This window comes from Talpa occidentalis, unplaced genomic scaffold (genome assembly GCF_014898055.3).
Source record: "Talpa occidentalis isolate TD23 unplaced genomic scaffold, MPIMG_talOcc4v2.1 talOcc4.5, whole genome shotgun sequence".
NCBI classification, from domain to species: domain Eukaryota; kingdom Metazoa; phylum Chordata; class Mammalia; order Eulipotyphla; family Talpidae; genus Talpa; species Talpa occidentalis.
This window is the reverse complement of record NW_023604861.1, coordinates 9,905,672-9,929,457: the sequence shown is the minus strand read 5'-3', so window position 1 is coordinate 9,929,457 and position 23,786 is coordinate 9,905,672. Positions and strand designations below refer to the sequence as shown.

General features: G+C 37.7%; 1 protein-coding gene across 1 annotated transcript in view; it reads right to left on the bottom strand.

The window, feature by feature from the left end:
• The window catches only part of UGGT2 (UDP-glucose glycoprotein glucosyltransferase 2), a 107,429-nt gene extending 84,496 nt beyond the window's left edge, over positions 1–22,933 (bottom strand). The window contains 8 exon segments of the mRNA XM_037528633.2: positions 2,428–2,500; positions 5,113–5,209; positions 8,498–8,672; positions 14,348–14,460; positions 14,932–15,062; positions 17,691–17,773; positions 22,783–22,843; positions 22,846–22,933. Coding sequence (XP_037384530.2) covers positions 2,428–2,500; positions 5,113–5,209; positions 8,498–8,672; positions 14,348–14,460; positions 14,932–15,062; positions 17,691–17,773; positions 22,783–22,843; positions 22,846–22,933 — 821 coding nt within the window.
• Positions 22,934–23,786: the final 853 nt, after the last annotated feature.

Here is a 23,786-nt window from a genome sequence, read left to right as displayed (position 1 = left end):
CTGTGGCACAGAAATTTATAGAAATGTTTTCTGTTCTTTTTGAGGCATAAAGATCTTGATTTTTTTGTACTAAAGATCCAATATTGACCATGATTTTTGTAACTCGTTTGATTTGTAATCAATTCCACAAAGGTTTCTTCTAGGTTTTTACCAGATATAACATTTATAATTTTTAAATACTATTTTTTCGAACCATACTAAGTCAAATTAGCATGTTAACAGTTATTCGAAATATCTATCTGTACCTGATGAATATCAGATATATTAGCACTGCTATTAAAAACAAAGACACCAATAAAGAAAAAGTATTTCCATAGCTTATCACTTAAGTTTATAACAGGGATAAAAATACTGATGAATTTCAAAACAGTAAATACTAGCTAATAATACCAATAGAATATTTACTTAAAAATAATCTCAAATACAAAGAAAACCTTAAGAATTACCTGACTCCATTAGGAAAGGCAACATAAGGATAATGGGTATCACAGAAGGGAAAGAGAGAGAAGCAGAGAGAGTACTTACTCAAAGAAATAATAGAGGAAGACTTTTAAAACCTGCAGTAGCAACTGAATATACAAGTCATGAAGCTAAAAAGAATGCATGGAAGAACACCTGTTCATCTAAACATGCAGTAAGACTTATATTAAGACATGTAATAGTGAAACTACCCAGAGATGAAGACAAAGAACAATACTGAAGGCAGGTAGGGAAAAAAAGCAGGTAACCTGTGAAAGTGTTCCTATCAGACTTCTCTGACAAATACCAAATGGTCTCACTTATATGTGGAGTACAGAGAAACAAAGGAACCGGCAAAGCCAAACCAAAACATTAGAAATGTGACCATAGAACTGGGACGACCAGAGAAGAAAGGTGAGGGGTTGGGACTGAGTACAGAGGGAGCCTAGTGGATTATTGTGGAAGGCTGGTAGTGGCTGTGGTGTGTCAAACACATGTGCAGAGGTGTGACCTATATCACCGAATCATATAATGTTGTATACCAAGGTCACCACCATAAAAAATAACAACTTAAAAAGTTAAAGATCTACAATATAAGCATAAGCACTGATGCCTAAAATTCTGAGGGGGAAGGGAGAATGGACAAAAAGTACATAATGCAATACATTTTTATTTTTCAAAAAAAAAAAAGTAATCTAATTTTTTTATCTAAAGAAATTCAACCTGGGCACTAGTTTTCCCCCCTTGGCAATATTTTCAGTAACTATTTTTAGTAAAGATTAACTTGATAATTGTAATTTTATTTCTTGTCTATACATTTAACAGTTATATAGCACTTATATGCTATGATCACTTGTAAATTTGTATTACCAAATTAACTACATTAACTATTAACTTAACTACATTATCTATTCCCTTCAAATTTAAAAACATCCTAGACAAGTATTCATTATGCTAACAACACTGTTAGAATGGACTTTAGCAGAACAAGTTACTACTTTCAAGTACAGAAAACTGCAATTCATACAATAGCACCATACAGTGTGAATGAAGATTAGTATCAGAGGGGTTGGAATTTTTTATATAAAAAGCAGCTATATATTAGTAAAAAAGGTAAATACCTTAAGAAAAACTGAACAAAGTTTAGGAATAAGCAATTTACCCAAGAAGAAACTCAAAGGTCAATAAATATGAAAAAAGTTAAGCTTGAAAGTTAAGCTTTTTTTATAATAAATAATATTTGGCCATTTTAATACAAATTACAAAACAGTTCAGAACCAATGAAGCAAATGTTGAATTTTAAAGAAAAAGAAATAACATTACACCTACTAAACTGACAAACATGTTTAAAATAGTATCAGTGGTTAAAAAAGTTCTGGGAAAAGGATATATTCCTTGAGAAATGGATGCTACAGTGAGTGTAAATGTTACTAAAATTTATGAGAGACATTTGGAAATGTGTACCAAAAATTTTTAAAGTACATATTCTTTGATTTGTTGGTTTTCTTCTGGAATTTGTGTTAAGGAAAATTAGAGATATATACAAATTTATGCACAAACATATTCAACAAAAAAGTACAGAAATAACAAAGTCCTACTTCATGATATTATTTTAGTCAAAGACAGAATATTCCACAGAATATGAAAAAAGCAGTTGTACAGTATTGTTCCACCATTCAAAACAATAGACTGCATATGCATTCATTTGTTGCAAAGAAATACATACAGAAAGATTGGAAAGATATACATCAGAACATTAATAATGGTTATACGTCAGTTGTGTATGGAATTAGGGTTTTTGGAAATTGTGTTTTTGCGATTAATACTTTACTTTTGTAATAAATAAAAGCAATCGCATATTTAAAATTTAAAACATTAAAAATATAAAATATATGCCAATAGCGTACACAATTCCTTTATAAACAAATCTGAGTGTTATAACAAAATTTCATTTAAATCCTGACTTACTTTAGTTTCCCAAAGAGAAATCCTTGAACTTCATTTGTTTCAATCTCATCTTCTACAGTAGTATTGGTCGCTGCTATAGTTTGGAAACAAAACCAAAATAAAACACAAACCTTTTCAAAACAGGAAAAAAAACATGTAATCAAAACTTAAAAGAACTCAAAATGAAATCAAATTCCCTTTGTTTTACCTTGTTTTTCTTTCAGGGAGGAGCTTAATGACACATCCATTTGCACACATTTATATTTCTGTGCTTAAAATAAGCTTGAATATTAAATAGTTAACAACCCTAATTAATGCTCGATAGATTATTTTATAGTTCTATTTTTATACTCAGAATGATAAAGCAAAGGGTCTGCAACAAATCCTGGATTTAGATCATAAACCAGGCAGATAATCTAAACCCCAACAAATATATTTTTCGTGTAACTCTGACTCCTTTAAAGATAATCCAAGAAATCTTTGGGAAGACACCAAAGCTCGTGGTCTCAAAGAATAAGAATGTAACCTTTTATAGTCATTTCCTTTCCCCTTTCCTTATCAAATAGTAATAGACAGTGTGATGAGTAGTCTATGTTAAGGGCCCTCTGGGATTGTAAGAATCTGTGACCTCTTAGAGCATGGGGATTTGCTCTCTGCCAGAGTATATCAGGATTCATCAAGTACATTCTTCCCTTCTTACTCTTCTGAAGGTCTGAATCTCCAGGACTACAACCAGAAAAAGACCCAGGGTTTAGATCTAGTGTTCCTTTTCTTCCCTTTCATTCATTTATCAGGCAAGTATTTACTGACTGCTACTATGCCTGCTGCCTGCTGGGAGAGATACCAGCAAAGAGTCACAAAGAGAAATTCTTGAACTTTGTTTCGATCTCACCTTCTACATTAGTATTAGTTGCAGCTCTAGTTCGGAAACAAAACTCTGGTTAATGGAAGTGAGAGAAAAATAGACAATTTTAACTGTGTGTAAAACTTCTCTGAAAGAAAACAGAATTTCTGGGATATAGAAAACGAAACCCCATCTTCTGACAGAGCAGCGAGACAGGCAGTCATCTCAGAAGTACTGATCTTAAAAGATGAATAGGCTTTAGATGAAGTGAAAGAGGTAGAGAAAAGAGAAAAGTTTCAGGTAGAAGGAACAGCACATGCTAAGGGATGAAAGTACTGCATAAAGCTATGACATGGAGTCAAACACAGAGGGATTCGGGAACAGAAAATTATTCTGTACAATACGTTCCTGCAGCAGGAGCAGAGGGTACAATGGGGCTGAGGGAGAGTGACAAGGTAGAAAGAGGTCAGAGTATAAAAACTTCTGTCTGCTATGCTACAGTACTTGAACTTGTGGGTGAGGATACAGAGAGCCAACTAAGGGGTTTTAATTAGCAGTGTCTCAAAGTCAAATTTTTACCATAAGAAGTTTCTCTAAAAGCACTGTGGAGAATACACTGATTGATCTGTTTTAGTGGGGTACGAGAACTGAGGGAACTGCAGACCAAAGATCAGAGAGGTCAGTTAGAATCCTACAAGTATACAAGAGAAAAAAGAAAGAGATCTGAACTAAAGGAATGGCAACTAGAACAGAGAGGAGATACACTCCAAATATATATAGAAAGATGACAAAATTTAGTGTGCAATTTCTAATACAGATAATAAATGTTCACATAACTTTTAAAATTCCACAAGTCTAGAAAATGCCTTGTAATATCATGACTATCAGACACAGAATTCTAAAGCATGCAGGAGCTATAGAGAGATACAAAAAATATGAATGTTTATTTCTACTATACTTTTTCAATAAGTCTTTGAAATTGGCAGTACTTAAATCACAGTAATACAGAGCAGCCATATGTGTGCATATGTGTGTATGCACACACTCTCTGATCCATCCACCCCTAGGTGCTGGCCTCAAGAGCCAGATCCTGAGTAGAATAATTAAGTTGAAGCAGAAGCCTCACCTGGGAGCATATAAAACAATGAATTAAAGACTGAATCAAGAATCAGCTATAAACAAATTTCCAATGACTCAGGTAGTAAAAGATTTCCCTAAGAATGAGAATTTCTTTTGTTTCTTTAGGTATCCAGAGTCTTATCTAGAGCACACCTTTAGTTCATAGGTCTATATACAGATACGGGTATATAGATCACAAATCTAGTAAATCTACCTGACACAATCATACACTTTACTGGTTTCTTCTACCATGCTGCAACAACAGCAACAAAAGCAAGAACCATCATTCTAATTTGATTATAAATAAACACTCTAGACAGAGCCTCCTGAAACAATGTGTCACCAATTACCAACAGGTTGACAAATCTCTTTACACTGCTTTCCCTCCAGCAGCTGGGCAGAACGTGGGCACCTGAGCTCCTAGGAAAGTAACCTCCAGTCCTAAGCAGCCTCACTTTTGCCTCAGTGTACCCCATACTCATTATCATTTTATAAATGTTGCTGAAAAAGGCTGAGAAACCACTGGGTATAAGCAAAATAAAATGATATTTCAAAAATTTATAGCGGCTTTTAAGAACACAATTTCTTTCAATTTACAATTAAACTCTAAGCTAAGTAGGACTGTATCCATCCTATCTTCCAGCCGCAAATTAACATCTGTATAATTGTACTCATTAATTTTTTTATGAAAATTTGAAAACCTCCAAATTTTCATTCTGCTCAAGTAGACACATACAACTTACTTTTAACTTGGGTATCATCCAGCGCTTTGTATTCTGTACTCTTAATCGCTAGCTCCACACCATAGCCAGACAGGTACATTTTCTGTGAGCTTGGCTTCTGTTCAAAGATAATTTTTTTCAAGAGAGAGAATATAGTCAAACGTCTTGCTTCAAATTCAGTATGACCGGACTTCCCTGATGGCGCAAGGGGTTGAGGCACAACCTATGAAGCCCAGCTAGGAAGCTGCCCACATGGTGCAGCAGACCTCTCCTGACTCGCCCTCTGCTCCCCTCAGCAGTATATTTCAGTAGATCCACCTGTTTTGTTCCCCACTCTGTCTCTGGTGAATCCTCTCACCCCCCACACCTCTGGCCTGTACCTCAGTTCTTGTGTGCATAAATAAATCAATTAAAAAAAAAAACAAATTCAGTATGACCATGTTGTTAAAACTTTAGGGGAATCACTAATATTGAACATCTCCATCTTGTAAAGTTGTGAAATATTATTTGGGGGACATTTCTACTCTCTTAGTGTATCAAGGAACCAAATAACCATTTCCTTACTTTCTTAAAACTTTGTTATAACTACTGTTCTAATTACTTTTTTACAAGGGAAAAAAATACCTGGTCTTTTTCTGCTATACCATTGTAACTTTCCTTTTTCTCCCATGAATTAATTAACAGAGGTGCAAATAAAATCAAGTTTTGACAAAACTGCATTCCTTTGAGGGAATTACATAAGATTTGCTAAGCTAGAAATGCTACTCAAGTACCAGCTGTCTAGATACAGGACAACAAAAGCTTTTCCAAAAGGAACTACTATAAAGTGGAGGCAAGGAAGAAAACCTCAGAGCCTTGAAGAACTTTTTTAAAATTTTCTTTATGTATCTCAATGATTACATTATACTAAATTCCACAAATTTTTGTCTGTTCTTGTAATGAGGGGCACAATTGCCTAAGTCTGAGTTGTCTGTAATATTTTGGTACCTAATTTCTCTTCTTATAAAGGGCAAAAAAATACAATGCCTTTCTAGAGACCCACCACGTAAGCCATCACATTTTCCCCTAAAAGGTAAGCAATGGGGATGGATACAAACAATATTTTGTTTTTTAAAAAATCTATTTATTTATTTATGCATACAAGAGCTGGGGTGAAAGCCAGAAGTGGGGGGGGCGGGGGTGGTAAGAGGATTCACCAGAGACAGAGTGGGGAGGAGAACAAGTAGATCCACTAAAATACACTGCTGAGGGGAGCAGTGGGCGAGACAGGAGAGGTCTGCTGAGCCATGAGGGTCACCTCCCTGGTCCAGGATCGAACTCCTGATGCAGTGGCTGCAAGACAGCTTCACAGTGTTGAGACTTAACCCTTGCGTGACCAGGGAGAATACACATAATATTTTAGATGTCTAAGGTTCTTTCTGGCTTCCAGACTGAAATTCTTATCAGTGAGACTACAATTATTACCATATGGTACATTCTCTGAGGGACTAGGAAAACAATTTAAACTAGTGCACAGGGTGCAGCTCTACAGCCCTCCACCTGATACATGAGGTAGAGATTGGAGGGAAGCTGAAGAGCAAGAGTGTATTACTCTTTTTATTCTCCTTCCTTCCTAACTTTTCTCCCAGTCTTAAAAATAAGTACATAACCAGAGTGCCTATTCTTGGACTGTTCTATTTCCAAATAAGATGATGTAAGAATTAGTTTCAGATATGCAGACAAGTATTTAACATTGCTGCCCACACTAAAATTTAATTTGCTAATTTCTCAGGCATATGCTACGATGAAAGATAGCACAAGGAAATTGGGTTATTTATAATAGTAATATAACAACGCTGAAAATCTTTTAAAGGGCTTTCAATTTCATACAGCTCCTTTTAAAATAACATTTTGACTATCTACTCAAGAGATAATCAATCAATTGGTGGCTAAGCAAATTGAGGCAATAAGTTCATGCATCTTGCTATAGTTCATAAAAGGAATGCAATTTCACATAACCAATTTCCATTATCAGTTCCAGAATGTTATTAGCTCATCTTCAGTAATAAAGAAAAATATTTATTAAATTCATATTTACTTTTTCAATTTGAAAATGTGTAAGTATAAAAGCTGAATTATAACTATTAATAAGTTTAGATTTGCAAACCAAAAATTCTCATAGGCTCTATCAACTGATGAGAAGAATCTTTTTCTATTTCTTCTTTTCCCACAAAACAGCATCTATTCAAAAGGTAGCAAAAATAAGCCCATTTTTTATTTTAATTACATGTTGACTCAATTTACAATAAAACTATTTTTGAACATACAGTAAGTCATTCATTAAATATAAGTCTAAAATTTATGCTGCAAAGTACCCAGATAGTTGGCTAGGATGATTTCAGAGAATTATAATGATGGTCAATTGCATTCTTCAAAGAAAAATTTGGGAGACACTGATTCTCAATACCTGAGCACGTCTCTCTGGGAGGCATAGGAGAATCATTTGGGGAGATATTTTTTAAAAAGAAACATATCCTTCGATCTCCCACTCCCATTACTCTTCTCATACAATAAACATATCACATTTATTGAAGGTGTACAAAATAACTGATATATGTATATATTGCAAAATTATTAACACAATAATTAACATCCATACCATACATAGTTTTTTTTCTCTTGTCCTGAGAACTTTTAAGATCTACTCACTACCAAAAACATCACTGCTATGACCAATGTCAAGGATGTTTTTTCTATGTTTTCTTCTAGGATTTTTATGGTTTCAGGTTTTATGTTAATGTCTTCATCCATTTCAAGCTAACTGGTGTGGGTGATCTAAGATAGGAATCAAGTTTCATTCTTTTGCATGTGGTCAGTTATTTTTTTCAGCACTATTTACTGAACAGACTATTCCTTACTGAGAATGCTTCATTAAATATTAGTTAATCATACATGCATGTGTTTATTTCTGGGTTCTCTGTTCCAATAATCTGTGTGTTTTACCATATTGTTTTTACCATATTGTTTTTACCATATTGTTGTGATACCATATTGTTTTAATAACCATTGCTTTGTAATAGATTTTGAAAACTATTGCTTTGTTGTAATACATTTTCACTAAAAATAACTGCACTTATGAATCCCAGTAAATATTATACAAATATCACTGCAGCAGAGTTTTGTTTTTTATCCTAGTTTTAAATGTGTTCCAGACATATAAGGAAACGCATTATAAACATGATCCCTCCAGAATACATACAGAATTCCAATATATATTTCCACATAAAATTCATGTTTGATAGTTGTGTTAATTAAAAAAAACTTTAAATGGCTGCATTGGGAAAAAATTATTATGTAAGCTGTAGTAAGAATTATAATAAATTGAATTTTCATTGCCAAGATAATCTTGGGTTGAACAAACATGTACCTGAATATAATGTCGAAGAACATATAGAATTTCCCCATTTTGAGCTTTTTCAGATAATACTGCATGGAATTTACCAAACGCTCTGGTACCCATTTCTGCATAGAGAATAACCACTGGTAAGTTCTCCTTCTTTGTTGGAAATTTATGATCTACTTTAAATAGATATGGTCTGGGCCTAAAATGAAAACATAGTACAGAGTTTTAAAATAATTAAAAGAAAAAAAGTATTTAAATTTACTGTGATGACTTTGTATACATAACTTCTACTGAATGACAAAAAAAAGAAATCACACCAACCGAAAACTGGTGAAAAATACTGTATTTTCCCAAGATTCACCATTTTTAAATAATAATGTTAGCACTTTGCAATGAAATAAAATTTGCATTTTTTTTAATCAGAAAGATATAACTTTCCACTACAGTTCACATTTCCTAAAACAGGTTCCAAATATCTAAAAAACAAAACAATGGAACTATCTCATACAAAGACTATCATTATTTCTATGAATAACAACTATTAAATCCTCAACTATAATCAAACTGAGAACTTTTATGGTCCAGCCTTATCATAAACAGACTGACACCATATTTGCCAGGAACTATTATCTAGATTCTTTGTACATATAAGTGAATTCTTAATAATTCCATTAGCTAGTGAGTATCGTTCACATAAACATGTAAATTTCTGAGGCTTTAATTCTCTTAAAAGAAATCCAAAATTTCAGCTCATGTCAATGGAATTCCTAACCTTTTATCTACTACCAATTTTTATTGGCTGAAAGGAAAAGAGGAAATAATAAAGGCACTGAGAAATAACTTTTTTTTTAATGAATTCAGACCTCTACAATATTCAGTCATTTACTAAACTTAAGTAACAAATACTAAGTAAAGGAGAGGAAAGGAGGGCATGGAAACAGTGCTACAGAAAGACTGCAGATGTGGAAATCAGGCAGAATTGGATTACGTTCTAGCTTAACTCCTAAGTAATTTTGTGACCCCGGCCAAATGATGTGTTCTCTCTTGAGCCCACTTACCTGTTCAAGGGCAGGAATTCCAATTAGATCTTAAGAGTTGTCCTATGGATTTACCAAAACAACTTGTAAATTATCCGGCCTATGCCTGCTGCTCAAGAAACCATCTTTTTTCTCTCACTCCTGCAAACCTCCACTTCCTAAAATATCAAACCTACAGCCAACATCATACTCAATGGTGAAAAACAAAGCTTTTCTTTTAGGATCAGTAAGAAGACCCGGACGCTTAAACTCATTACTACTACTCAATATTGCATTAAAATTTTATACTTAATCTTTTTTCCAAGTACAAAATGTTAACGCCATTCATCTACTTTTATTTGATCTGGATATAAATAGAAGGTGATTAGAAAATATTCACCTGTTTTCCTAGGTGTTGCCCATCTGACAACTAGCAGTCTTTCTAGTGGCTAACCACACAGGTAAGCCAAAAGTCAGTGTAAATTACCAAGTTTCATCAAGGGGTCTGGGATTGGTCAGGGTATGAGGCTTGCCCTACATTCTGCCCAGTGAATGGAGTGATGACACTGCTTTTGGTTTTATACAGCTGAAACTTGGCTGGACAGTAACAGCCCAAAGCTACTACCAGCTTTTAAGTTAGCTGACTGTATCAGTAATATATCCCAGGCAATAAGAAAAACCATTGTGAAGAACACATTGAGCCAGCAACTTTACTTCAGGTAATGGAATGGTCATATGTTTTATCCCAAAGCTGTGGCTACTACCTTTTCATGTAAACCTAAGATAATGCTAGGTCAAAGCAACCGTGCTCCTGAACACACCATTTCCAGGACACTTGTGGGCCCTTCCCACCATGTTAGTCATTGAACCCGAATGACCTATTCTGAAATGTAAATGTTAAATGTTTACAAATTTCTCTGGGTAAGGCCTTTAGTTTCAGTAAGTGCTTGGTAACAGCTAAGAGCTGCTCTTTTTAACAAGATGACTGAAATACAAAATAAACTCTTAGATTATAAGATTAATTAGTGCTTACCAGAAGAGAAGGGAGAAAGAGGACAATGGTAAGGTGAAAGAGAAAACTGGAAGTTTTGTGGTATGTACTTGTTGTATGTACATACGCTGAATCTCAATGCCACAAATCTGAAACTTTATAATGCAATGTCACTTGGTGACAAACAAAAAGGGGTGGATCTAACAGCTCAGTCAGGCAGGTGGCACTGTTGTCGTTGGAAACTGCCTCTTGGGTATTTCAGCAGTTGTCACCTCTGTGGCTAGAGTTGTGAATTTCCCTTTCCCAGCCTGGGAGTAGACAGTACATGTGGCGGTCCCCGAATGAGAGTGTTTCCCTTTAGACTTCATGAGCATTCACAGCATAAACATGAAAAATGTGGGAGCCAAAACAATCAACGTGCATTATAGTGGTCTAGAGGGATGACTTTAATTCCGTTTCCCACATGAGTCCCTGCCAAACCCCAACAGTTGAGTTCAGTGCCTTTCCCTGTAGAACACAGATCAAACAATGTGTCAGGTACTACAGTAACAGCTATAAGCCAGGTTGTGCAGAATGGCAGGTGGAGGGAAAGAGGGGGAGCAGTAGAAAAGAATTTAAGTGATGACTTTTATCTCCCCAACCTGTAAGACCCATGCCTTCTCTTTCAGAAAGCCATGTGTCAACATCCTACCCTTGTCTCTCAAACTGTCAACATCTGTAAAATGCCTAAGGTTTGGTTTTACAAATAAGGTAACTTTTCATCATTTCATGAACTCTGGCAGAAGAGGAAGGTTGCTGGGTCAAAGACAAAGAAATGCATTGCTCCTGGCACAGGAAGCAGCATGAGCATAATTTTGCCTCCCAAGTTCCTCAGGGGTGGGGAGGGAGTGGTGTGACAAAACACAAACCAAGGAGGACAGGTACCACAGTGGGTGCACGCTGCAGCTGAGGAGTACTTTACCTGGGGAAGCACCATTTTATAGCAAGCAGTATATAGCTTGTTCTTTTCCCCACAGGTAGACATTACCTAATTCCTCAAGGTTGCTCACTTGCTGCTAACAGGATAATGAGAAATGGCTTAGGTAAAAACACAGTCAAATCAAGAGCTCAAATTTTTTACTGGTCAAACTAAGCAAGAACATGCAAAGACTCAAGGTTCCATGGGGGAGACTGTCTCTCCCAGCAGCTTCATGTTAATTTTATTTTAATCTTACTTTTAGATTTAGTATTTAATTTAAATTTAATTTCTGTAAGAAAATTATAAAATCAGACATCAATAATAAATTTTAAAAGTTACCAAAACTGCCTCTAAAAAATTCAATAGGAAAAGCAAAAAATGCATGACTAACCATTTCATAATTAGTCTATAATGCTATACAGGAATAAGTTCCTATTAATTCTTACAGAATAACATGGTAAATTAATGCCTACATTAACTGTATGAAGCTAGAATAATGCTGATTTTAAAAGATGACATAAATGATTAAAACAAAATTTTAGCTAATTTCAATTATTAAAATAAAAACATGAACCTTAATAAAAATATAAGCATTTAGTTCAACAGAAATTAGAATAATCCCACACCATTACCAAAAAGCTTTCCTAAAAATGCAAAGATATATTTTAAAATACATTGCCATATATGCCAGTATGTCAAATGAGAAAATTTTGTATTCATTTCAATAAATGAAGAAAATCATTGATAAAACAATTCTGATTAAAAAAACCCAGAAAATATACAAAACTTTAAAAAATTAAAATAAGGTATAAACAGAAGACATAGTATGTTATTTGTGGAGAGAGTCAATGTAAAGATTGAAATTCTTAATCAATAGGTTTAACATAGTTCTTTTTTTTAATTAAAGATTTATTCATTTATTCAAGAACCAGGGTACAGGTCAGATGTGCGAGAGGGTGAAAGGATTCACCAGAGACAGAGCAGAGAACAGAACAGGCCGACGACAGAAATACACTGCTGACGGGAGCAGCGGGCAAGACGGGAGAGGTCTACTCGCCGGATAGGATTCTTGCCCGCCGGCCAGGATTGAACCCGCGCTGCTGCGGAGGCTGTGGACAGCTTCACAGCGCAGCACTGGCGCTCAATCGCCTGCGCCACCAGGGAGGCCCAGGTTTAACATAGTTCTAATAAAAACTCTGCCACATTTTTTTCTCAAATGTTAATTTGAAAGTCATCAATAAATACAAAAAGAAATTTTTGTAGGAAAAAATGAGCAATAAGAAAGAAATTGTCTTGTGAGGTATATATTAGAATATATTATAAAGTAATAAATGCTAAAACAGCATAGTACTGCTGTTATAAGAAACAGATAATGGGGGCCTCCCCGGTGGCGCAGTGGTTGAGCGCTGGGTTGCGAAGCTGCCCGCGGCCTCTGCGGCGCCAGTTCGATCCCCGGCTGCTCCCCGGCCACCAGAGGAGGGCCCCACATGGCGCGCAGACCTCTCCTGCCGCCCGCTGCTCCCCTCAGCAGTGTACTTCGGTCCTTCTGCCTGCTCTGCTCCCCGCTCTGGCTCTGGTGAATTCTCTCACCCTCCCGCGCTTCTGACTGTACCCAGTGCATGTGTAAACAAAACAAACAAATAAATAAAAAAAAAAAAAAAAAAGAAACAGATAATGGTACAAAATGAATAGTTTTAAAATAGACCATGTTATAAATTAATGAATATAGCAAGTGACTGCCTATAAGAAGTGACTTTTTCCCTGAGGAGAAAATGATCTGATTGGACACTTCTTCTTTTTTTTTTTTTTAATAGAGGCATGTTTTATTTATTTATTTGTTTGTTTGTTTGTTTGCTTGTTTTGTTTTATACATGCACTGGGTACAGTCAGAAGCGCGGGAAGGTGAGAGAATTCACCAGAGCCAGAGCGGGGAGCAGAGCAGGCAGAAGGACCGAAGTACACTGCTGAGGGGAGCAGCGGGCGGCAGGAGAGGTCTGCAAGCCAGGTGGGACCCTCCTCTGGTGTCCGGGGAGCAGCCGGGGATCGAACCGGCGCCGCAGAGGCTGCTGGCAGCTTCGCAACCCAGCGCTCAACCACTGCGCCACCGGGGAGGCCCTGATTGGACACTTCTGACAAAAATAAATTACAGATGAATTAAAAGCTTAAGGTGAAAGGAAAAATTTTAATAAAGTTATTGGAAAATACTAGTAAAATCTCTCAGTTTTGGAAAAACTAGATAAAAAACACACATATGAAGGAAAATTTGGGCTCTGTAAATATTTTCTGTATATTAAAATGAATATGATATAAGAAAATGTTATTTTTTAACCAGTACTAATATGAGTTATTAAACATATGGTTCTGCTTAATATATTATAAAATCTAATACTTTAAAAGGTATAAAAATTCAGGTAGTAAAACATAAACTGGAAGGTATTAGTAATAAATCATAATAAATTAATAATTTCCTATATTCATTTTTATTCAATACTGAGAAGAAATTGAAAAACGTTTTAAATAACACATAATAAAGAAGCAACTCTATGTTATGGATTTTATCATTAATTTTTTATTTCCAAGGTATAAATTTAGTTTGTATTTAAAGATAGTCAAAATTTGAAGTTTTGCGTTTATTTGAAAAAATGATTTACGTTTGTATAAGACATATACTCATATTTAGGTATACTCTAAAATCAAAAGCTACTCAAAATGAAACCTTGAAAGCACTTACATAGTTTAGAAAAAAGGCTTAGACTACCAGCTCAGATATATTCATATTTTCAGTAGACAATATATTTGTGAATATACATTTTAGGATATTAAAATGTTTCATCATAAGAAATGTCTGCTCTTTCAACCCTCATCTCTTTATAAACCACTTCTTTCAGTACTGGTTATCACTAATTTACCTTGAAGTAGCCTTCTTCAACAGCTTTTTAATCTCATTAATTTTACAGGTGTGTTTCTCATGGATAACCACAAATGCATTACAACCATCTGGTGGGGGCTCATCAGCTGCAATCTAAGATTTCAAAGATTATATTTAGCTACAGTAGTTGATAATTACAATTCACATTTAAAAAACTCACTCATTACTTTGATTAAAATAACTCATCAACTACTATTAAGTTATTGCTCTAATTAAAGTGAAAACTATATGCAGGCAGAATAAAATATTTTAACAAAATCAACTTTATACTATGAAATACATACTTCAAAGTTGTTGAAAAATTACATTAAATTGAAATTTTCATTGCAGTTCATTTCAGTAGTGATTTGTACTCATAATTCCATGATCCCAAATAATTATAAAATTATGTAATACATCCAATCATATAATCATAACAATGATAATTTAATCAATGCTACACTACGGAATCAGGTGTAAGTTTGCAAATCTTTTTGAACCAAAGATATTCACAATAAGATTATTAATGTATGTAAATTTCCTCCATGCTTCTCTGTCAAATATAGTTCGGGTATTTTGACATACCTGTTGAAACATCTCGATAGTTGGAGAGTGTGCCCTCATAGACAAAGCAAACTTTAAGAGATTGATATGTAAATTGTCTAAAAATTGTCCAGCTTTCTTCAGGATTAAGTTGTAATAAGAATAATCTGACTCTATAAAGAGAATTAAAAAGAAAAATATATTAGTATTTTGTATTCAACATATTGGCATGTTGCTCACCAAATGCTGTAGAATCATGAATTTAGTCTCTACTGTGTGCTCTTCGTCTGGCTACCCCTTAAACACTGGTATTCTCAGGCTTCCACCCAGGGTGCTTCTCTTCTCCCCATGCTGTAACTCCACTCTATAACTTTAATAACCCTCTTGATGTTAACTTCTAAATCCTAACCATCAACCTAGACTTTTTTTTTTTTTACTTAAACCTCTCACTCACATATCAGCACATGGAAATCTAAATGTGACACATCCGAACTACAATCATCTTCTTAACCTCATATCTGGTTTTAAGTGAGTTAATAATGTCCTAACATTTTCTGAAAATCCTTTTCACTAAAATATAAAGCAACTTTACTAATCTAGAAATCAATAGAATCGTCAAGGACTTTGTGAACGAGATCCTCTAGATGTTGAGCATATGGAGAAGTGAAAATAAATAGGGATTCTGGAGTCAGATAGACCTTGGCTGACATTCTGTGACAATCTGTAAATTAGCTAATATGAAACTATTGTTTAAATACAATCTAAAAGGTCTTAACTTGCTGCACATAATATAAAGCATTCTCACTAAATGGCATAAAACTAGCACTTGGTTTCAAAGAGTAAAATGTTCAATATTTACAACTTTAAACAAGTAGATGAACAACATCCTTTAGTAACGAGTATTTTAGAGGGTTTCACAGAGATTCAACAATCTAAACAATTATAAATAACCAAAGATTTAAAATGTTTCTTCTAGGATAATCTCCTGAAAATAAATTCCATAAAATTTGAACATTTAATTCACATTTAACTGTTAACATTTAATTCTTCAAGAATATCATTCTTTCTCTTCCCTAACTAGGTCGGCACAAACGCAGCATATGCATTTGACCCTCACCATTATAAGTAAGGTTAAGAGAATTTTATTTTCAGTGTTAGTAATTCTTACTTAATACAATTTCTTTCACACATCTCTCCTACAATATAAGCTTGAATTATAGTTTAGGTATTTCAAGTTTTTAATAATCTGCCACCAGATTGTTCAAGCATGTCATTTCACTTAGGTATAAAATATTCTGATACACCAAGGCAACTTAATAACAGTTTGAAATTTTCAAAAGTAATTTTCAAGAATGCCTCTCCAATGAAAAATGGCCTGAATAAGGCCATAAAGCACGTTCACGAGAACAAGAGATTTTGGAGATATTTGGGCTAAATATTCTAAAGATTTTAGATGTGAACCAGGAAATTTGGTATTGAATTTTTCAACTATTGTGAAAATCTGACATATTCACCTAGCCTATTTTCACCACAATAATCAAAACTAAAATCACAAAGACAAATACACAGTCAACAAGCAATTTGCTACTGATTTGAAAGGAGACTTCTCGGTGGTCAAAGCTGTTCTGAACATTCCATTTCTCTCTTCTGCTCTTCTTCCCCTCCCTACCACCTGATAAATCCTATGATTCAAATTCAACACCAGCATTCATCTGCAAAGGCGGTCTTGCTTCTCTGAAATACTCATTAGGTGCATTTTTATGCACGTCCATGTGATGCATATTCCTACTGAAGCTCTTATCAACAGTACACTTATCTCTCTGCCTATCTCCATTGCAGTACAGGGTCTGGAAAACACAGGGCACGTCATCCTCTATGTATTCCCAGCATCTACAGCAGGAAATAGTACTTCTTGTGGCTCAATGATTAAATAATTAAACTTCTCAGAAATTTTTTGAAACCACAAATTACTTGTTTTTGAAAATATTTCAGTTTAAAATGTCATTAAGGGCATGTCTGCTTTCTTCATCTTTAAAACCCATCTCATGAAATCATAAAATTGCTTAACTTTAACACCACTTGGGCCAAATAGACTCTAGTAAGTGAAAACTTAAACCATTCAAAACTGGGCCTCCCTGAAAGCCTCAGGGTTAAATCTCCGCCCTATTCAATGTTATCACCTCTATGGCCTGAGTTAGATCTCTAACCAGGCAGCTAACCCACATATGATACAGCAGACATAGCCTGTCCATACCCTCTGCTCCCCTCAGCAGTGTATTTCAGTAAATCCTCCTGCTCTGCTCTCTTCTGTCTCTCTTTTTTTAAAAAGATTTATTTATTTATGCATACAAGAACTGGGTACAGGACACAGGTGTGGGGGGTGGGGTGAGAGGACCAGAGACAGTGGGAAACAGAACAGGCAGATCTACTGGAACACACTGCTGAGGGGAGCAGAAGGCGAGTCAGGAGAGGTCGGGTGCACCATGTGGGTTCCTCCCTGGCCGGCTGGGGGATTGAACTCGTGCTGCAGTGGCTGCGGACAGCTTCACAGGTTGCACAGCTTCACAGGTTGCATCTTAACCCCTTGTGCCACCAGGGAGGCCCTCTTCTGTCTCTTAAAGGTTTATAATTTTGGAAATGCTTGAATGATTTCCACTAAAATCATCTTTTCAAATTCAATATTCAGATTTACTAATCCAATAAAGCATTTACACTTAAGCTTTACATTAAAAACAACAAAATACCCAAAGCATGCACATATATGTATGACTCTTATAAGTTTAAATATGCGCATCACCTACCTGTTTGCTTATAAATTGCTAATTCCTTTACCGTTTCCAAAAACTGCCAAAATTTTTCATTACTTTCTTCTGCCACAAATTCACTATTAAAAAAATAAATAAAAGTAATCAGTTCACATATGGAAATAAAGATTTACTCTTTATTACATTACTCCAAGCTATATGCTGGAACCACAAGTATAACATTATGTTCACAAAAAACTGCATGACAAACTGCTTTTGGCTTTTCCTCATTATTAGCTATAATTATAATTTGGAGAAATATAAACTAATGAAATGAAGAGCACTACATAAAGGTAAGAAGTAAAAATTAGACTGTCTGTTGTTCATAAACAAAACTGGTCTATAAACACTTTTAAAAATCTTAATTAAAAATGTTATCTATTGTTTTTATTTAGCCACTTGTACAGACAATACTTTTATTATTTAAAACAGAAAACAGCTTAATAAAATAGTAATGGGAATCTGGTGTATCACACCAGGTCCTTGGCTATAAAGCCCAAAGAAAGTTCCATTTTCCACAGAAAAAATAGCTAGTCATTTAAAGCCTTTTGGAAATAATGAAATAAGTGAGAGATTATTCACTCATGTATAAAACAATTATTACACACCAAAAGCAAGTAGATTTAAGCTAGAAAGGAAACAGCCACCAAATTCTTCCTTGGTACCACCTTATCTTTCTCTCCAACCTTGATAAACTTTAATGCTTAATATAAATGGAAAACACTAAGGGCACTGAAGACACAAGCAAGCTAATTCCTCGGAGTACACGATGATTACTAAAGATGGAAAGGAGGTGAGAAAAACTCAATAGTTTATCAATATAAACATGACAAGCATAGGGATTTAGAGCAATCACTTCAAAACAACTCTTGCTTTTAAAGTTGCTCAACTCAATGGCTAGAAAGAGAGTAAATTATGGAAAGACTACACAGGATGTGATCTGAGGGGACAAAATCTTAACACATAACACTAACTTGCCTTGTCTGAGCAACTGTAGACATACGCAACACAGGTGAGATTTCTTTCATATCCCAGAATTTAAACATCTAAATATAATCCTTCCAAGTGATCACTTTAAGAGAGTATTCACATTTAATTTCCTCAATAAATCACAGGTGCAAGCACTTCTGGACCTCTTCTGCAGCTACTTTCAGGGGCAATTTGCCAGTAACTCATCATTAATCTTAAGGGAAGAAATATCCTTGAGAGACTATTTTTAAATCAGCTCCTCCCCTTCCAAGAGATATTACCTTTGGTCAAAGTGTTAAAAAGGGACATTGCCAAAAACCTGGAATTTCCAATTTTTCTTACCTGTCTTATATAAGCTTTAGCTCCAAATAACAAGGTTTTAAAAAAAAAAATTCTACCACACCGGGAAAAAAGTATTGCTATAGAGGGTGTTTTTATATGCACTAAGGAGCATGACAGTAATTACAAGTGGATTTCCAAAACACATTTTTTAGCAAGAGTAACACCAGGGGAATAAATGCAGTTTCAGTGTTTAAGTAACAGTACATGTGTTATAAAAATTCAGCCTCATTAGCCTATAATCATACCTAGCAAAGATCTAAATTATAAATTTCTTTAGGCAGGGAACATACCTTATTCAACTGTTTCCTATACAGTACTCAGCAAGTGTCATGCTCAAAATAGTCACTGATATTTTTAGGCTTCATTGAAAGATATATATATATATATATACACACACAAGTATATATACATATACGTACATATATTCAAACACACACACACATATAGGTAAGAGAAGTTCCCAACAATGCTTTAAAGAAAAAGAAACTTCCTAAAGAGAAATCTATCACTGAAGTTTCTATCTTCCAGTCCCCTCAAATCTTCCGAATGGACTTCAGGTCTTCCTCTCCTATATTTATTTCCCTCAACCTCTTTGAGTTTTCTAAAATTTCAATTTAAAGAAACATAAAATTCTCAACAGAGTGGATATAGAGAAACATACTTCAAGATAATAAAGTCCACATATGACAAGTCCACAGCTAGTCATTATTAGATAACATATTATAGAAAACTAAAGACTCCACCAAAAGTTTAGAATGAGTTCAGAAAAGCTAGAAGATACAAAAACAACATACAAAAATCTGTTGAATTTCCATGTACTACAAATAAAATACCAGAAAAATTAAGAAAACAATTCTCCTTAAAATTGCAGCAAAATGAATACTTCAGAGTAAATTTAACCAAGGGAGTGAGAGACCTGTAATATGAAGCCGATTAAGACACTGGAGAAAGAAACTGAAAATGACACAAATAAGTGGAAATATAGTCTGTGCTCATGTATTGAAGAAATTCCTATTATTAAAATAGTCAAATCACCCAAAACAATTTATAGATTCAATGCAATCCCTATCAAAATTCTAAAGACATTTTTCACAGAAATAAAACAATCGAAAAGTTTGTAACTGCAAAAATGCCAAATAGTCAAAGCATTCTTAAGAACAAAGCAGGAGGCATCCCTTCCCCTAATTTCAAGCTATATTACAAAGCTGCAGTTACAAGTAGCCCCCCACCTCCAATCCTGGAGGGACACTTTCCATGACCCCCAGTCCATGCCTAAAACCAGATAGGAACATACCCTATATGTGCATACCTATGGTAAAATTTAATTTATAAACTAAACACAGTAAGAGATTAACAAAAATAACTGATAATAGAACAATTATAATATACTGTAACAGAAATTATATGAAAAGATGCCCTCTCAAAATATCAATATATGTAATATTTTCAGACCATGATTGCCCAAGTGTAACTAAACCCACGCAAAATGAAACTGAGGATACAGCAGGACTACTATAATCAAAACAGTATGGTATTGGCATGAAAGGATACACAGATCAATGGACAAGAGAACCCAGAAATAAACCACCCCAAAACGGTCAACTGCTGAAACAGGAGCCAAAAGGGAAAAGGACAACGGGAAAGGGTAATTTCTTCAATAACTGGCACTGGGAAATCTGAACATGTACAAGAACACAACTGGAGGGCTATTCCACACCATGCACAGAAATAACTCAGGATGAATTAAAGACATAGTAAAGACCTGAAACCATAAAATTCCTAGGGAAAAAAAAATAGGGTAAGCTTCCTGACATCAGTCTTGGTGGTTACTTTCTGGATTTGATACCAAAAATAAAGGCAACAAAAGTAAAAATAAACAAGCAGGACTACATCAAACTATAAAGCTGCACAGCAAAGGAAACGATGAACCAACTATAAAGGTAATCTGCAGAGTGGGAGGAAATACTTGGAAATCTTTCGTCTGAGACGTGCTAATACTCAAACTATGTAGAGTTTTCATCATATAACGCAGTAGCAAAAAACCCCATCTGATTTAAAGATAGGCAAATGATCTGAATACTTTTTTTTTTTTTTTACAGAAGACATTGCTAGTCAACAGGAACACGAAAAGGTGTTGTCACTCTGGAAAATGCAAGTCAAAACCACAGTAAGACATCACCACCACCTGTTCAAATGGCCATTCGTGAAAACAGGAGAGAAAAGTTAAATTGGGGAGAAAACATGTGCACTGCTAACAGGAGTGTAAAATGGTGCAGCTACTATGGAAAACAGTCTCCAGATTCTTCAAAAAATTAAAAATAAAACTAAGATATCACAATTCCACTTCTGAGTAGGTACTGGAAGGAAACAAAAATAGTAAGTTGAAAAGAAACACGCACCCCCACATTTCAGCAACAGCTGGGATATGGATAGCCCTCGTGTCCATGGGAGTATTATTTGGCAATTTAAAAAAAATCTTGCCATTTGTGACAACAGGGATGAGCCTTTAAGCTGGGCGAAAGGAAGACAAAAACCTAAGATCTAACTTCCACATGGAAAAAACTGAATCAATCCCGAGGGCACGAATGAAGAGAACAGATGGGTGGCAGGTAATGGGGAGTCACCGTCTAACTACACTCTCACAGCACCACACAGCTGACAGTCCTGGGGCGTATTTCAAAGGTGGTAAGAGTTAAATCTTTTTTTTTTTTTTTTTTTGTGGGACCCTCGCCGGCAGCTGGGGAACGAACTGGCGCTACAGAGGCTGCGGGCAGCCTTGCAGCCCAGCGCTCAACCACTGCGCCACCAGGGGAGGCCCGGTAAGAGTTAAATCTTAAAAATCCTCACCACAAGAACTGTATTTTACCATTACCTGTAGTGATGGATAGTAACCAAACTTGCCGGTTACACACACGGACTGGAGCACCTGAAACTGACATGTTACGTACTATACCATATTTTTTTTTCAAGAAACTTTTTTAAAAGCTACATTTATTTATGCATACAAGAGCTGGGGTACAGGCCAGAGATGTTGGGGGTCAGAGGATTCCCCAAAGACAGAGTGGGGAGCAGAACAGGCAGACTGACGAAGTACACTGCTGAGGGGAGCAGCGGGCGAGTCAGGAGAGGTCTGCCGCGCCATGTGGGTATCTCCCTGGCCGGGGACTCGAACCCGCGCTATAGGGGCTACAGCCAGCCCCACAGGTCGCGCCCTAAGCCCCGAGAAGCCCTTGAGCAGCTCGTCCCGGGCAGCGCCCACGGCAGGGCGCGCGGGGCAATCTCAGGGCGCGGGGCTAAGGCAGCGGCGCGTCCCAACCGCGGGGCACCGAGTGCGCCCCCGACCGGTCACAGCTGGGGGGCCCCAGGGGCAGAGACGAGGCGCGGGACGCTGACCCCCCGCCGGCGCCCGGAGCCGGCCCCCCCTGGGGTGCGCGCCTCGACGCCCCCGAACCCCACGTTCCTCCCTCTCTCCTCCGCGCCGATCAGACCCAAACGGCGAAACAAAGGCCCCCAAAGTTTTCGACGCCGCGGGGGAGGCTCCGCTCGAAGCGCGAGGAAAGGGGGGGCGCGCGCTGGCGGCGGGGGTGCGGGCAGGGTGCGGGCAGGGTGCGGGCGGGGTGCGGGGGACGCGGGTGCGGGCGACGCGGGTGCGGGCGGCGGCGAGGGGTGCGGGCGGGGGTGGGGGCGGGGGCGCCCGGGCGGGCGGGCCGGGCCCGCGGGGTGTCCCGGCGCCGTCAGGCCCGCGCCCCCCACCCGGCCCGGGGCGCCCGGCACCCACCTGGCCTCCAGCAGCAGCGGGGTGTCCGGCCACTTCGCGGCCAAGCGGGCCGTCACCGCCCGGACGCCGAGGCCGCCCCGGCGCCCAGCAGCCACAGCCACGGCGCCGCGACGCCGAGGAGCAGCCGCCCCAGGCCCGCGGCCCCCGCCATCGCGCGGAGACGGACGGCCCCGCCCCCCCCACCGCGGCAGCCGCGGTCCCGGCGCCGCCCACTTCCGGGGGCGCGCGAGTCCGTTACTCGGGACGGGGGGCGGGGGGGGGGCAGTGGGGAGGCGTGCGCATGCGCACTCCGTCCCGGGCCGACGCCGGCCGGACCCCGAGCCCAGTTGGGGCGGGCGGCGCCCGAGGGCGGGGCGGCGGGTCTTGGGGGGCCGACCCCGCCCCCAGTCCCCACTGGGGTTGCGGCCCACCGGGGCTGGCTGGGGGTGCCAGAGTTGGGACGCGAGGGCAGGAGCCAGAGCGGCCATCACGGGCCAGACCCGAGGCCGGTGGAGGCGCCAGGGCCGCCCCCGGGACCCGCGTGCGCTGAAACGGCCGTTTTTCCAGCGTGATTGACTCGTCGCTGACGCGGCTGTCGAGTGTGGGCGTTGTTGGCGTTACACCTTCACACCTTCATGTGCGCACAGGCTCCACTCAGTTTTTGTGGGGGGTTTTGGGGTTTGCTTGTTGCATGTGGGGGTCACCTGGGGGCGCTTCCAGAAGCCGCGTGCTCGGAGCCCCGCGCACCAGGGACAGGGGCTGCTCGTGGGGCAGGGGGGAGAGTGAGGCAGCAATAATTGTTTTATAGATATTTACATCATTTTTACATCTTTTTTTTTACATAATTTTTTTACATTTATTTGCATCATTTTTCATTTTTGCACATGTATGCATTTTCATCTTGGTTATATTCCCCATACAATTGCACACCCCTTATGTTGACCCTACTCCCTCCTCCCCCACCCCCCAGTGTGCTGCAACAGCTCGAGCATACATCATCTTTCACAACCAGGGGCATCACCTGG